The sequence below is a fragment of the Marmota flaviventris genome, chromosome 8 (assembly GCF_047511675.1).
Source record: "Marmota flaviventris isolate mMarFla1 chromosome 8, mMarFla1.hap1, whole genome shotgun sequence".
In the NCBI taxonomy this organism is placed as follows: Eukaryota; Metazoa; Chordata; class Mammalia; order Rodentia; family Sciuridae; genus Marmota; species Marmota flaviventris.
Window position 1 is genome coordinate 87742794 of NC_092505.1, and position 17373 is coordinate 87760166.

The 17373-nt window shown below is 33.4% G+C and overlaps 1 protein-coding gene across 3 annotated transcripts in view; it reads right to left on the bottom strand.

Annotated features, from left to right (window-relative positions):
- Window positions 1-1336: 1336 nt before the first annotated feature.
- Window positions 1337-17373, bottom strand: part of Mfn1 (mitofusin 1) — a 37626-nt gene continuing 21589 nt past the window's right edge. For all 3 annotated transcript variants that reach the window (XM_071615451.1, XM_027942213.2, XM_071615450.1), the window contains exons 10-18: window positions 16984-17105; window positions 15101-15227; window positions 14721-14825; window positions 14100-14202; window positions 13729-13958; window positions 10840-10992; window positions 9769-9965; window positions 5726-5860; window positions 1337-3891 (exon numbers count right to left, since the gene is read on the bottom strand). In XM_071615451.1, coding sequence (XP_071471552.1) covers window positions 3813-3891; window positions 5726-5860; window positions 9769-9965; window positions 10840-10992; window positions 13729-13958; window positions 14100-14202; window positions 14721-14825; window positions 15101-15227; window positions 16984-17105 — 1251 coding nt within the window. In that variant the 3' untranslated portion in view covers window positions 1337-3812. The remainder of the gene's footprint in view (window positions 3892-5725; window positions 5861-9768; window positions 9966-10839; window positions 10993-13728; window positions 13959-14099; window positions 14203-14720; window positions 14826-15100; window positions 15228-16983; window positions 17106-17373) is intronic.

Consider the following 17373-nt stretch of genomic DNA (forward strand, 5'->3'; position numbering starts at 1 on the left):
GTTCACTATATGTTTTAAGTCAAATTTTAGGATTTAAAAAATTTAAGACCCAGAACTAAACTTCAAATCCAGCATTTCATACTCAGCCCTAAATTCTTTAACTAAACAATAGGAGAAACAATAGGATACCATATAGAGGTCAACAGAAGATTGAGAGGGAGAAGGAAAGAAAGAGGAGGAAATGTGGAACAAAAGTATACTCTGCATGTATAAACAGACCACAGTGAATGCTATCTTTATGTCTATCTAAAAAACAAAATAAAATTTTAAATAATTTTTTGAGAGAGAGAGAATTTTAATATTTTTTTTTAGTTTTTGGCAGACACAACATCTTTGTATGTGGTGCTGAGGATCAAATCTGGGCCGCACACATGCCAGGCGAGCGCACTACCGCTTGAGCCACATCCCCAGCCCTTAAAATAATTTTAATAGCATTTTTTTTTCCTCATGAAAAATGAATAGAGGCTGGAGTTGTAGCTGAGTGGCAGAGCACTTGCCTAGTGCATGTGAGGCACTGGGTTCAAACTTCAGCACTACATAAAAATATTGTGTCCATCTACAACCAAAAAAAAAAAGGGAAAAGTGTCCACCAGGTGTCATAGCCAACTTTAAAAAAATGAACAGGCTGCAGAAGCAAGGAAGAGTGCCGCTCACGTATCCTTTAGCATTGTAAACTTCTAGCTTATTGTTCAAAGGCCACAGATTATCATTAAAGAGCAAAAGTAATTGTTTCCCCTAGAACTCCTTCCATGATAATTTAATTCCATTTTGTATAATTTTTATATAACCAAGTCTACTTATAGTACTGATTAAAACATGTTTTTTACTTTCTTTTATCTCATCACAGCTTTAAGGGAAGATTACTGAGAAAATTGAGAATGTTAGTTCTATTTGTCCAGGGAATAATACTAAGTACCTGTAAATTGCACATCCCATATGGAAAAAACCCTCAAAATATGCCCCCAGTGGTGGTCTATGGCATCTTACTTACCTTTTCAATATCTGGCCAGGGGAACTAAACAGTAATGCAATCATAAGTGCCCGTCACTGCAAGATAATCTTGTATGTCTATCATGATTAAAAATGATTAAGAATGAAAGATTAACTCTCACTAAATACTAGTATAAATGCTACACTTATCAGCTATCTGGCAAACAGGTTTTATTTTCACCTTACAAGATTGCATACTCATAAAAATGTTTTGTAAGAAGTTTAAGATTATACAAAGTTTAATAAATAATCCTGCAAACACACAAATAATCAAGTATATGTGTAATAACTGAACTATACCAGTCATAATTACATAACTTAATTCACGGTCTTGTCATCAATGCACTTATATCTAAGCATAAGAGTTGTTTTCTTTATTTTAGTGTTTCATTTCCAAGTCATACATTTTCAAACTTGATTAGGTGAAACTACATTCAAACTAGTGATGGGAAAACTTACTATACCAGAACAATATACTAGCGGCTCCCAAACTTTATTGTAAACATCAGTATCACCTGGAGGGCTTGTTAAAATAATTGCTGGGTTACTAGAGTGATACAGCCATCAGTTTATACCATCACAATTCACAACAGGCAAGATAGGGAATCAGCCCAGGTGCTCTTCGATAGATGAAATGGTTAAAAGAAAATGAGGTATATATACACACAATGGAGTTTTACTCAGCCATGAAGAATAAAATTATGGCATTTGTCAGTAAATGGATGTAACTGAAGAACAACATGCTACATGAAATAAGCCAGACTGAAGAAAATCACATGTCTAATGTTTTCTTTCCTATATGGAAGCTATAGTAAAGTAAGGGAAAAGTGGGGGTAAGGGCTAGGATACCATAGAGAGCAGCTCAGCAGAGTAGGAGGCAATTGAGTGGGAGGAAGGACAACAAAGAGAAGGAAATGTGGAACAAAATTACACTGTTCATGTACAGACCACAGTGAACGCCACCTTATTTATATCTATAAAGCACCAATTAAAAGTAAATGAGTGAAAGGTAGCCCAGTAGAGTAAAGGAAGGTTAACAGGAGGAGGGAGGAAAAGTAGGGAAACCAAGGACTAAAATGGAGTAAATTCCATGCCTGAATGATGTCAAAATGAGCTCAGCTATTATGTACAACTATAATACAGTAACAGAGGAAAAAAATTGCTAGGGCCCCAAATGTAGTGTATCTGATTTTATAGTCTGGATTGAGACCTGAGAATCTATATTTATAATAAGCTCAGAAGTGATATTGATGATCCAGGGACCAAACTTTAAGAACCACTGTATTGTATTAATGAAGTAATACCAACAATTCAAGTACTTTCATATAACTTGTAATCTAAATTAGCAGTAAGTACCCGATCTTAGAAACCTAATTGTTATAGTTGTCACCTAATTCCACTTGGTTGCCTGTACCATTTCTGGGGTTATAAATCAGCAAAAAATGGTAAAAACTAATAGTCACTTGTATTTAAATTTGAATAATGCATCCTAATATCTGACTTGCATAACAAATGTTTTGGAAAGGCTTCTATGGCCTAAATTATGTTATTGTTTCCTTCAAATATCTTGAAAAATAGAGTTATGTGTTGTGAAAAGACCAACTAGTATTCAGGAGCCTTAAAAGGCACAGGAAAGAAGTATCGAGTATTAATGTAAGAAAAAAAAGCTGAAATGTTACCCTCCCACAAAAAAGAATCAAACCATACCTGGCCAAATGCACTATGTTCCCAGGGATTTGTATTTTAACAAGCGTCTAGGTGATGCTGATCTTTATTTTTTACAGCAAGATCCCAGAATGATGTCATTTAAAAATATTCCCATATAAGTTTCAATCAGTTTTTCATACAGAAGCAGATATAATACTTGAATCCATGAACATTTCATTAAGGTAAAAAAATTACAGTATTAATTTTTAATGGAGCCATAGCAAATTCATATCTTAAATACAAGTAAAAGCTTCCAGTGGGGGATAATCCAGCAGTTACCTTAGGCAAGTGCCTTCTGAAGAATAGCTTTTAAACATTACTGTTATCAGCCAAAATGCAGACCTCCTATATCTTTGGCTATTTTCATCACATCAAACTCTATTCCTCCAACTAAGATAGAAAAGCTTTCCTTACTGGACTCCTAACTGGAGCAAAGTTGAAAATATTTCTTAGAAAACATAAAGAAACTATTTAGACTCAGATACTTTTATAAGTGACTATAATAACAAATTTATAACATCAGTTTTAATGGGAATAAAAGAAGGGGTAAAAACAGCATATTTATTAGTGGTTTACATACTTGCCATGATGGCAAGAATGATTGTAACCTGCATAAATAGGACACTCAAGAACATTCCACACTCCTTGGAGGTTAGAGCAATGGAGCTTATAAAACAAAACAAAACAAAAAGTTGACTATTCCCATTAAAGAAGGCATCAAAAAATTAGTTTTGAGAAAGAAGATGAAAGGATCACTCTCTAACTCCTGGATACCAGGAAGCAGAGTTTTTCAGAATCAAAAACAAAGAAAGCCCCAATTAAAGAGCTCAAGGACCCACCCCTCAGGGGTCACAAAGTTGATTCTGTTGTTTTTAACTAATTCATTATTTAACACAAAAAACTTAGTCTTTATCCCAAATTAAAACAAAGAACATATCCTAACACTTTTCTGAAATGCAAACACCCTGGGATAGATCATTACCAGAATCTACACAGGGATTTGCCACTTAGTTATAGTATAATTCATATTGAAGTCATTTCATAAAAATAACAACTCTCCCAATCTTCCAGGTTCCATTTCCTCCCATGACGTTCACCAAAGCAACCTCTATTGTTTAAGATTCCTCATTGCTTGAATGTAGAAATTGCTTAGTAAAATTCTCCAACTCATTTTCAAGCTGAACAGCTTTATTTCTAGTTAAAAAAAAAAAAAAAAAAACACTTTAATTATCATAAAGGTCAATGAGAAAAATGCCTCATTCTAGCCAATCTTAAAAAGAAAAACTTGCTAATCAGCTATTATTAGGTTCCTTGGAACTCCTTGACTGTTACCCACCCTTTTCAGAATATTCATTGTTATATGCCACTGAAACTTCACAATGAATGCAGAATTCAATGTCTAGGACCTAAAAACAGCTTTACTGAGATAAAAGAGAAAAACTTATAAAGAAAGAGATTTGGAATATAAGAAGACAATGGAGTTATATCATCTTACATAGGAATTACATCTTAAGTCACATACAGTTATGACTGTCTTTGAAATCTCCTTGTAAGTAAGGCACAAAATACTGAATAAGTCATTCTATGTACATGCAGAGAAGCTGGTATATGTTCCTGGGCCGTGATAGACCAAAAATATTTTCTCAACACTAGTATCACACTTGATGCAATAAAATCACCTATAGTAATAGAGGAAAACTGTAACTAAAACTATCAGAGAAATAGACTTATACCTCCCATTCACAAGCTATGCCAGAGCACGAATTCACTGGGTGGGTGCCTGCTTATTCTCTACTTTAGAGAGGAAGGGGGTCTTGTTTTGTTTCTGCCCACCATGACTGAGATCACACTGAGTAAATGTAAATACGCCATAAACGCCATTGAATATACTTCTTCAGGCCACTGTGCTGAAGCATTAGGCAAGTTAAATTAAATTCTACCTAAATGGTTGAGCCTCATCTATTAACAATGGAGACTCTGCATAGAAGCATGCCTTGCATAACTGGGATACTCTCTAAGAAGTACATCATTTATCAATACTTGATTTTTTTGTGTGTGAACATCAGAGCTTATTTATACAACCCCAGATTGGGCAATGGCCTACCACACATTTAGGCTATAGGGCATGGCCTACTGCAGCTTCTAGGCTAAAAATCTGTACTGAATACAGTAGACAATTATAACATAAGGATTAATATTTGTATAAACAAACACATGAGTAATGTGTTATATATTATGACCTTAGGATGGCTATGATATCAGGGATAGAAATTTTCAGTTGCATTATGAAATCATGGGACTACCACTACATATGTACATTGTCATTGACTAAAACATTATTATGTGGTCTATGACAAATATATGTTCCCACAATTCTGGTTACAAAGAGAGTTCCTGCAATTTGTAAATAGGGGCTACTAAGCTACTCTAAGCATAGGCAACTGTATGTTCCCTGGAAGTAGTGATAGCATTTTTAGATGGTGCTTAACAATTTTCCCAGACACGCTGGCAGGTTAGCTAATAAATAAGAAAGCTAAAAGTACAAACTTCTAAGTATAAACCCGACAGTGACACTTCCAGTCTTGCCCCAAAAGGAAGTTATATTAGATCTCAAACAATCCATAATTAAAACATCAAACCAGAAACATACATTTTATCAGAAAACTAGTTTATTTTTGTTGCTTCAGATTTAAATATACCCAATAATCCCCAATGAGAACAGAATTTATGGTCTTGACCATAATGGACTAAAAATTCACTTTAAATTACAGAACTTCTGTTCTAAAAGGGGACTAATTTGGCCTAACACAGAGTAAATTTGGATCTATAAAATTCCTTTTAATTCAGATATTCTCTCTTGTTGAAAAAAACTTATATTGAAATTACTAAACATGAAATTAAATATAGAAGATCTTAATTTAAACACAGAAAGTTCAAAATTTTATAAATCATTCATGATTTTATATAATTACATTTTGGTAATGAGACCACTAAATATTCACATTTTTGAGAATAAAAGTTTAAATACCTTAAGAACTTCGAATTGTTTTGTATTTTCTCCAACTGATCTATTTCTTTGGTTAATCTAGCAATTTCTTCTTCCAGATGTCTTTGTGTAATATCAACTTGTTGGCACAGGCGAGCAAAAGTCGTAGCCATTTCTCTTAAAATTAAAAAATAAATTAGTAACCATGAACATCTTCTAAAATGAGGGAGCTTCAATGTAAAGTTTTCATAATCAGAAGAAAAGTTATAAAACAACATCTAAATCATTAAGAATCAAGAATGCAAAGAGAGAGCCTATAGAATGGGAGAAAATCTTTGCCACCTACACCTCAAAGCATTAACCTCTAGGATATATAAAGAATTCAAAAAACTTAACACCAAAACCACAAATAACCCAATCAATAAATGGGCAAAGGAAGTGAACGCACACTTCACAGAAGAAATACAAATGATTAACAAATATATGAAAAAATGTTCAACATCACTACTAATTAGAGAAGTGCAAATTAAAATTACACTGAGGTTGTGGCTAAGTGGTAGAGCACTTGCCTAGCACGTGTGGGGCCATGGGTTAAACCCTCAGCATCACATAAAAATAAACAAACAAAATAAAGGTATTAAAAAAAAAAACTACACTGAGATTTCAACTCACTCCAATCAGAATGGCAATTATCAACAATACAAGCAATAATAAGTATTAGAGAGGATGTGGGGGAAAAGGTACACTCATATATTGCTGGTGGGACTGCAAATTGGTGCAATCACTATGGAAAGCAGTATGGAAATTCCTCAGGAAACTTGGAATAGAACCACCATTTGACCCAGCTATCTCATTCTTTGGTTATACCCAAAGGACTTAAAATTAGCATTCTACAGTGACATAGCCACACCAATGTTTATAGTAGCTCAATTCACAATAGCTAAACTATGGAACAAAGACTAGGTGCCCTTCAATAGATGAATAAAGAAAATGTGGCACATATACACAATGGACTATAACTCAGCCATAAAGAATAAAATTATGGCATTTGCCAATAAATGGATGGAACTGGAGAATATCATGCCAAATAAAATAAGCCAATCCCAAAAAACCAAAGGCCTTATACTCTCTGATACGCAAATGCTAACACACAATAAGGGGGCGGGGAGAATAGAAGTTTACTGAACTAGACAAAAGGGAATAAAGGGAAGGGAGGGGAATGGGAATAGGAAAGACAGTAGAATGTATCGGACATAACTTTCCTATGTTAATATATGAACACATGACCAGTGTAACTCCACATCATGTACAACCACAAAAATGGGAAGTTATACTCCATGTATTTATATAAAAATACACTCCACTTTGATGTATATCTAAAAAAATCTACTTTTATGTATATCTAAAAAAAAATTTAAAAAAAGAATCAAAGAATACTGCGCTACAAATGATATGAGGGAAGATATGGCACCTGTAAACTTACTATAACTGTAAGCTTAATTTTATCTGGCCTCTAGACAAATAAATGCTCAAAGACATAATATTACCTCTGCTATATGGCTGTGAATTCAAATGAGCTATCAACAGGCAAAAGAAGGCTGTACTTCTTCAGAAGCACAATAAACCTATTCTCTTGCCCAGTTAAAAAAAAAAAAATTGAGACTGAGAAAGAAAAAATTTCTATGAACTATTACGAAGTTAAGTGAAAATACTGTAAATCATATTTTAAACTTAATCATGCTTCCAAAACTAAAGGGTTAAATCTAATTTGAATGCTGGTTAATACATTAGCTTTAGTAAACACAGTGTTTATATTTTTCCAATCAGGAGTATTTCTGATGTGTGTGCACCTACAGAACACAGTTAACTAACTTACTCATTTTTCTGTGCAACTATTCTCCTGTGCATCTTCATCCTTTCCCTGGTCTTTTTTATCCCCATTTTCTCCACTCCACCAAATCCCAGTATCAGACAAATAGAGCATGTTTCATTCTTTTACTACTATAAATATTAATATTCACCTAGTATATTTTAACTAATTATTTGAGATTGCCTCCATTGTAATGTAAAGTCTTCTAAAAAAGAAAGATCAAGTTATCCTCAGCTTTATTATCCATAACTGCATAATTATCAAAATGGTAGGAAATAAATCAATGCCTGATAATTCAAAAAAAAAAAGCAAGGCATGGTGGCACATGCCTGTAATACCAGCTACCCAGCTTTGAAAGTTCAAAGCTAGCCTTTGTATTACAAAAAAAGGCTTGAGATGTAGCTCCATGGGTTTAATATTCAGTAATAAGAAAAAAAATGAGAATAGAAAGCTACATTAACATTATTTTTATGAATAAAATTTCCTTTTTAGGTCCAGGTATCTTCATTAGAGAAAAGATCTTCTAATAAAAATAAATTAAAATTAAAGCTATCATATAAAATAAGACCTCAAAAAAATATTTGATGAATGAATGGATGGATGAACAAGTTCCTTGAACTATGCGGTCTCCATGTTCTATTTTCTACAGCTTTAATTATGTTAAGACTTTAATTTTATGTCTGAAACAGATATAACTTTGTTGTAATTCTTGTTTCCATAGTCTAAACCATTTCATATACCATATCATATCACTGCAAAATTATTTGTTGTAGAGCTAAGTTATCAGTATCACTCCCAGGATTCTTTTTTTTTTTTTTTTAGTTGTTAATGGATCTTTTTAAATTTTTTAAATTTATATTGTGGTGCTGAGGATTGATCTCAGGGCTTTACACATGCCAGGCAAGCGCTCTAGCACTGAGCCACAACTCCAGCCCACTCCCAGGATTCTTAATTATCCAAATCCCAAGCCCTGTACTAGCAGGGCCCTGTCCTAGGGTTGTTACCTTCACCTGTATCTTCCTTATACATCTGCCACACTGACATTTTCTTTTCATGTTCCTGATAACATCCCTTTCCTCTATTTTTTTTATATATATTTTTAGTTGTAGATGAAACTTTATTTATTTATTTATTTTTATATGGTGCTGAGGATTGAACCAGTACCTCACATGTAAGGGGCAAGTGTTCTGCCACTGAGCTACATCCCAGCCCCTTTTTCTCTCTTTTTACTTCTGACTTGCATTATTTTCTGTCTGATCTTACTTTTGTGAATGTTCAAATCTCATTTGCTATCAATCCTTTAGTAAAGATACTGATCCACTATCTTTCATGCTTTAAGTAAATGCTTGAGCCCCACATTTCAAGAATGCTTTTTCTTTCTCACACTACCTATCACTTTCACTTGTATTATAATTATGTGCATGTTCTCTTTCATTAAACTGCAACTATATTGAGCTTTTAATTTTGCTCTCAATTACATCCAAATACATAATATTGTGCCTTGACCTAAGGGGAGTTCCATATACTTTAAATCAATGAAATAAATATTCAAGATGTAGAAAAACAGAAACTGGATAGACCTAGATATTTGTTTATTATGTTGTAATAAAATTTTCTTGAGATCTAAAAAATAATACATTTAGACTAACAAGTTTGAATTATAAGAATAAACACAATATTATGTCTATTATAAAATCAGGAATCTGCTCATCATTAAGCCCACTTGTTAAATGCTAATAATTCATTCAGTTTTCATAATTAAGAAACCACAAATATTTGAAGCACAGGAATATAAATTCAGAATAAATCTGCTAAAGAACTATCTTTTGAAAGCCCAGCAGAGTTCTTGGGATTTCCTATATACCAATTTCCAAATGTTCAAATCTAATCTATCAGAAGAATGGTGAGAATAGTGATTGGAAGGGGAATGGGCAGAAGTGAGGTTTAGTATCATTCTATCTTTCCACCTTGTTGGTGATTTCAAGATGTTCATTCTTTGCATATATGTCATATTTCAAAGAATGTTTTTTAAAAAAGAAAGATGCATTAAAGACACAAGTGGTGTGAATATACTTTATATACAACCAGAAATATGAAAAATTGTGCTCTATATGTGTAATGTGAATTGTAATGCATTCTGCTGTCATATATAACAAACTAGAATAAAAAATAAATTAATTAAAAAAAAAAAAGAAAGATGCATATTTCCACTTACTGTTGTACTTGGTGGCTACAGTTTGCACTTGTGAAACTAACAATCATCTGCAGTTTTTCAGTTGCATAGTTCACAAACTGCTGTTTAAAGGCTCTCTCCTTGGCATGTGTAGTCCAGGTTAGCCTTTCATAAAGATACAAAGCTCCATACATACTCAATGAAACAGATATGAGTTTCCAGCCTACAGTTTTCCATATCTGTAAGATAAAGTTACAGCTTACTCTAAAAATAAAAAATGCCAGTTGGGAGAAAATATTAAAATGCCTGTGGGGTCCCTAAAGATCCCTGAATTGTACCTAGTTTCTAAAAATGCATATTCCTTTTCTATAAGAAAATCTGAAGTTACCAAAAGACAATCAGGTGGAAAAGGGATCAACACATATATATCAGGAAGAGCATTCAAAACCTGTAATATTTTAAGTTGATGCAATAAAAAATTATATAAATTTTTAAATTTAGGTCAGAGATTTAAAAACCAAAACAACCACATATATGTCTGTTAATGATATATATAAATTTTTAACATGTAAGAACTACTACTATAATAATGTTTAATACTTTAAAACAAGATTCCCTTGGTATTCAGAGGAGACTAAACAAAGCACCTGATCTTCCCTTTTTTCTTTTTTTGTTCTCCACTGATCTACAATCTTTTATTGTTACCTCATCACACAAATATCATTTTTTTGTCTGCTGTGGTATGAAAGTAATAAAGAAGCATTGTTTTAAAACATCGGACATGGTGGGAATGTATGCAACTCAGTAGTAGAGCACCCGGTTAGTACGTGTGTAAGGTCCAGGGGTTAATCCCCACCAATGTCAGATAAACAGACAGACAGAGAGACAGACAAGTAGATGGAGCTGCCCAGATGATAACAGTTCTTTCCTAAGCATTTATGTATTTTTAAAATTTAAGATTAGACTTGTGAAACTCTTCATTTATTACTTTTAGCCTATTTATTTTCTTATTGCTTTATGGACCTGAAAATACAAAAAATCTTTCTTTTCATGATCTAATAGGCAACTTTGCACGAATTCAATTTTAATTATACTAAAAATAACATTTCTTACCACTCCTCCAACAACTATGATGCCCATAGAAGTTCTAGATGTAAGAGAAGCTAATCCTGTTATTAAGGTAACCATGAGTTCTTCCTGTGATGCATTATCTGGTGTTGCTGGATTGGTGGGAGCAGTGGGAGTTGAAGCTAATGATCTAGGAAGCTGATAAATTTAGGAGGAAAAAAGAGATTATTATAGTTAAAGAAGTAAGTATAAATGAAATAGTCACATTTATAAGATTTTAAAATTTATTTTAAAATCATAGTAGCGAAACAATTTTAAAAAATGACCCCAAATAATGAGTATACTATAAACATGAAAAAAAAATTAAAACTGACTAAAAATTATTTTCTATAACATGGACCAAATGATATAGTAAACAACAATAAATTTTCATAATATACAATGGAGTCTACCTATAACAATAATTCTCAATAGAAATTAAAACCTTTTTGTAAAAAAAGGGCTGGAATGTAACTCAGTAGGATAGAGCATGTTCACAGTATGCACACAGCCCCAGGTCAATTCCTAGAACCAAAAAAACCCCCCAAATCTCTCACATCATAAAACAATCCTCAAAAAAGAAAAAAAAAAAAAAAAAGTTGGACTTCAAAACAAAATAAACCAAAGAAAATTAAAAGACAAACCAGAGACTGGAAAAATACATTTGGAAATTACGTATGTGATTAAAGCACTTTTTATCCAAAATATATAAAGAATTCCTAAAACTCAATACAAATCAATACAATTAAAAAATGAATAAAAGCTGGGCATGTGGTGCTTGCCTGTAATCCCAGTGACTCAGGAGGCTGAGGCAAGAAGATCCCAAGTTCAAAGTCAGCCTCAGCAACTTAGCTAGACCCTGTCTCAAAATAAACAATAAAAAGTGTTGGGGATGTAGCTCAGTAGTTAAGCACTCCAAGGTCTAATCCCCAGTATATACCAAAAAAAAAAAAAAAAAAGGGGGTGGAGATGCTGGGGTCATGGCTCAGTGGTAGAGCACTTGCCTGGCATGTGAGAGGCATAGGGCTCAATTCTCAGCACCACATATAAATAAAGATCCATTGACAACTAAAAAAAAAAAAAATTTAAAAAAGAATAAAAGATTTGAATAGACATGTCACAAAAGAAGGTATATGAATAGTTTATAAGTTAATCATTAAAGGAAATACAAATCAAAAGCATTATGAGGTACCACTTCACATCCACCAGAATTAAAAAAGACAAGACAATAACAAGTGTTGACAAATATTCTGAGAAACTAGAACCATCATACACTGCTGGTGGGAATGGTGGAACCATTTTGGAAAGCCGTGTGGCAATTCCTCAGAAAGTCAAACACAAATTTGCATGGTGGTCCAGCAATTTTACACCTAGATATATACTCGAGAAAGGTGAAAACACATGTCCACCTAAAAACAGATACATGCTTGTTCATAGCAGCATTTTTCCTAATGGGCCTAAAGCACTACCTATCCTGATGTTCAACTGATGAATGGATAAATGTTTTATCTAAAACAGAATATAACTTGGCCGTTTGAAGGAATGAAATAGTGATACATACTATAACAATATAATAATGAAAAACCTTGAAAATATTATACTAAATGAAATAAACCAGTCATACGAGGCCATGTGTTACATGATTCCATTCACAGGAAATACCCAGACAGGGCAAATCCGTATCCCTTGATATATAATTAGGTGATTAATGGTAGGGCTAGAGATAGGAATAATGACTGAATTTTGTTTCAAGCTACATCCCCCTCCAAGTGTATATAAATGTGTGTGTGTGTGTATATATATATTATAGTTAAAAAATTATTCTGAAAGCAGGATGTGTTGGTGCATGCCTATAATCCCAGCAACTTGGGAGGTTCAGGAAGGAAAGATCTCAAGTTCAAGGCTATCCTAAACAACTCAGTGAGACCCTATCTCCAAATAAAAAATAAAAAATATTGGGGACATAATTCGGTGGCAGATTGCCCCTGAGTTCAAACTCTAGAACCAAAAAAAAATTGTTTAAGGCATTTTCCTCACTTTATTTTGTCCCCCCCGCCTTTTTTTTAAAGAATTTTAATACTTATTTTTTAGTTTTTGGCGGACACAACATCTTTGTTTGTATGTGATGCTGAGGATCAAAGCCGGGCCGCACGCATGCCAGGCTACCGCTTGAGCCACATCCCAGCCCTATTTTGTCCTCTTAGTAGTTAGCAGTTTGCTATTTCAGTGTTTTGTTGGCTGAACAAACTGATAAATCTCTTGTGCACTGGTATTAAATGTAAATTGTATTGTATATAAAACCATACAGAGGAGTTGGGGTATGGCTTGAGGTAGGAATGATGACTGACTAATTGGCATATGGGATCCTTTTGGGATGACAGAAATGTTCTAAAATGGGATAACAGTGATGGTTTTACAGTTTCATAAATTTTCTTAAAAATTATTAAAACTATTAAATTTGTAAGTTTTTCTTTTGAAGTGTTTGCATTTATTCCAATTCATGTGAAGTCTGAAAACGAAATCTTTTTAAAAAATCCTTTAAAAGTTTCAAAAGTAAACATAGAACTATCTATAATAGAGTACTAGGTAGGGGCTGGGGTTGTGGTTCAGTGGTATGAGGCCCTGGGTTCAATCCTCAGCACAATGAATAGATAGATAGATGGATGTCCATTGACAACAACAATATATAAATATATATATATATATATATATATAAAAGAGTACTGGGTAAACACTTTGGAATTGGCTTTCCCTTATAATGCATACTCAAACGGCTGTTAGAGATAGATATTAGCTTATAAACATGCAGATTTGCAGAAGATAGTTTGAGTAGAGAAAATTGCACAAGTAAAATAAGAAAAGGGAGTCTCAATTGGTAAAATCAAAGATACATACCTGAAAGATAGGCTCTGATAATCCAAGCAATACCCTCTGAGCATTTGTGGGGCCCAAGAATCGATGAACAAGGGAAGACCAGCCCAAGGAAAAACGAAATACAATATCCTCTTGAAAATCTGAACATAACTTGTGGCAATTTAGGTCATAACTGAGGTCAAATTTCTTGCAAGGGATCAATGTATGAAGTTTATTCTGTATACCAGCTGGAAGTAATGGCTTCAAATTTTCTGGAAAGAAGAAAATTTTATTACATTTATTTTAAGAAACAGTAATGTTTGACCTTCAAAGAATATACAAAGGAAAACAAACCGTTTACCAAGAAAGAAAGAAAACAAAACCACACATGATATTGTAGATATAAATATTACCAATAATTTCTTGCTGGGATTGAAGCATTGAGGCATTGACTTCACTGGTGCACCGATCTGCCAAATTTCTTCCCATACCATCTTCTATGTGCTTATTTAACTCCTGTTAACAATGGTAGATGTTCATGTTATTTTTTTCTCCAGAAAGTATATAGATTTTATAAAGACTTAAATGTTTGAGGATAAATTCTGTGGGTTTTTTATTTGATGCTGGGGATGGAACCCAGGACTTCACACTTGCTAAGTATATGCTCTACAACTGACCTACATCCCAGTCCAGCCCCTCGTTACAGTTTTTTAAAAACACATTTAAATTTTTTTTTTTTAATATTAAACAACTTTTAAGATTTTTTTTCAATTTTTTATGTGGTGCTGGAGGTCGAACTCAAGGCCTCATGCATGTCAGGCAAGCACTCCACTACTGAGCTACAGCCCCAGCCCCACTCAGTACAGTTTTCTGTGCAAAATAGTTTACATTCATTACCAGTGCACATGCGTTATAATAGCTTGTATAGTAACTGCCAAGAAGATATTGAAATGGCCAAACCAATAAAATAAATGAATACAAAAGATGATGATGAAAGCATCTCATAACAACTTTTTAATTACACTTTAACTCACATTTTTATATACTTTCAATACACTTGGAGTTGGATGAAACTCAGAACAAAACTCATCAACCAAAACAGACAGTCGACAAATTTCATCTGTCATTGCACACGAAACCTGAGAATATTAAAAAATTAGAGTTAAAAAATTAAAACGAGATTACCAACTACTCAAAAAAATGAGAAAAAGTATCATACTGTTTTTAAGGTAAGGGTTAACATTTTTACCATGATCAAAAAATATGTCCAAGGAAAAACGAAATACAATATCCTCTTGAAAATCTGAACATAACTTGTGGCAATTTAGGTCATAACTGAGGTCAAATTTCTTGCAAGGGATCAATGCATGAAGGTTACTCTGCATACCAGCTTTAATCGTAACATTTTTGTTACCTTGTTCGCTACCTCCTCAGTGACCTCCTTGATTTTTTTCTTAACATCCAAAGTTAAAAGGTTCATCTGGTTTCGAATAAAGTCCAGTCTGTCAATTTGGTCTTCCCTCTCTTCCATTGAATAAACCCTATTATATTATGAAGAGCAATTAACATTCAAGACACACTAGAGTCCCAAAGCAATTAAGCAACGATACTCAAGCATGACCCAAGGAAAAAAGAAATCATGTGCTTCAACACATCAACTAACATTCATTCATGAAATATTTTATAATGATGGATTTGCTATAAACTACACTGTCTCTCTGCCCATGTGAAACTAACTCCTACAAAGGATTGATAAAGACTCTACAAAGCCACTAAACACTTCACAGATATGAACAGTCAAAATAGAACTCAACTGTGATTTTAATAAACAAGTGTCAGCAAACAGTACCCTGGCAAGACAAATCCAGTCATGTGCCAGTTTCATGTTGAAGTTTTCTTAGAATACCAGTACATTCACTCAGTTGCCTATTTTATATATATATATACAGCTTTTACTCTAAAACTGCAAAACTGAGCAGCTGCAAGATAGATAGTACAGCTCAGAAAGCTTACAATATTTTACTATCTGGCCTTTCATAGGAAATTTCGTAGAAGTTTGTTTATCCCTCCATGGCACAAAGACCAAAGGCATGAGACCCTTTTAAGATCTTTGCTAAAGGGTTGCCAAGAGTTAATATTACACAAAGTATCCTCAAATCACATCTTTATGCTATATTTGGTTCGATGTCTCATAGTTTTAAAAAATAAATAATAAGGTCAATCTGGCAACCAAATTTTGGGTACTATAATAAAGCATTTGAGTTGGAAGGGGCTTCTATAACAACACAATCTCATTATAAAAAGGCTACATAGAGGTACAGCACCAGGAATGAGATCAGACTCGGGGTTCACAGCCTTGTGTTCTATACACTGGGCACTTTCTCCTTTTGACACATGTATTCCTGAAAAAAGTACTAAAACCAAACAATAGACTTAGATAGGATATGGGGGCAGGGGGTTTCCAGAAAGAATAAAATTTCAATTTTTTACCTCCTCTTGGATTTTAATCTTTGATGCTTTGTTATGTTTCCTTGAGCTGGCTTAAGCCCACTAAAAGTACAATTGAGGCTTAACATCATTACTTCTGAAAACATATCTAATAACATCCTAATCTTTGCTTCAAGTATACCAAGTTAGTGAGAATTATACTTTTCAACAATACAGTTAGTACTTAAAGGTTTACATTTTCAACTTTAAACAAGAATGAATCATGGGTTGAATGCAAAAAGAGGATCACCTGATTTGGAATCCTTCAGAAAATTCTGCTTGAAGAATTTGTTCTTCCACTGCTTTAAAGATATTTTAAAACCACTAAACATTCTAAAATCGCAATTCACACACATAAATGTAGTGATCCAGGAAATATAAACAATGTGTTCAAACAGGTCACAGAATTAATCAATATTCATATTTTCAAACATTTAAAAAGCACACAAGTAGCCAGGTGTGATGGTGCATGCCTATAATCCCAGCAACTCAGTAAGGTGAGGCAGGAGGATGACAAGTTCAAGGCCAGTTTCAGCAACTTAGGAAAGCTGTAAGCAACTCAGGGAGACCCTGTCTCAAAAAATAAAAAGGACTAGGGACATAGCTCAGTAGTCAAGTGACCCCTGGCTTCAATTCTCAGCATCAAAAAAAAAAAAAAAGATATACACAAGTAGGTATCAGTAAAATTCACAAGACTTGATTTTAGTGCACAAAACTATAGTACAATTTTACAATTTAAAAACTTAGTCTTAACAAAAGTCTGATATAGAAAAACTAACATTTTTATGTTGCAATAAAATGAACTCATACCTTTTCTCTGCTGCTGCCACGTTTACTGAATCCATTATGTTTTTCACAGTATCTAGTATCTGTTTAGCTCTGATAGTGTGCTGTTCAAACTTTGTTTTCACTGCTGACTTCGAGATACACTCCTGCGAGGGGCCCAAGCCATAACACATTACTGTAATTCCATCACAACATTTTCAGGAATTTAAACACAAAAACTTGCTGATTGTAACTTAAACCAAAACAGAAACAAGGGTAGAAATAAAACAAAAAAAACAAACACACAATAAACACAACTTAAAATTACAAAGGTTAAAAAAATTAAAAGCTTCAAAAGTAAAAAGAATTTTAACAGCAAGTTCTTATCTTTGTGTATTTTTACACAGTAATGTGGCATGGTTTGACTAACATTTT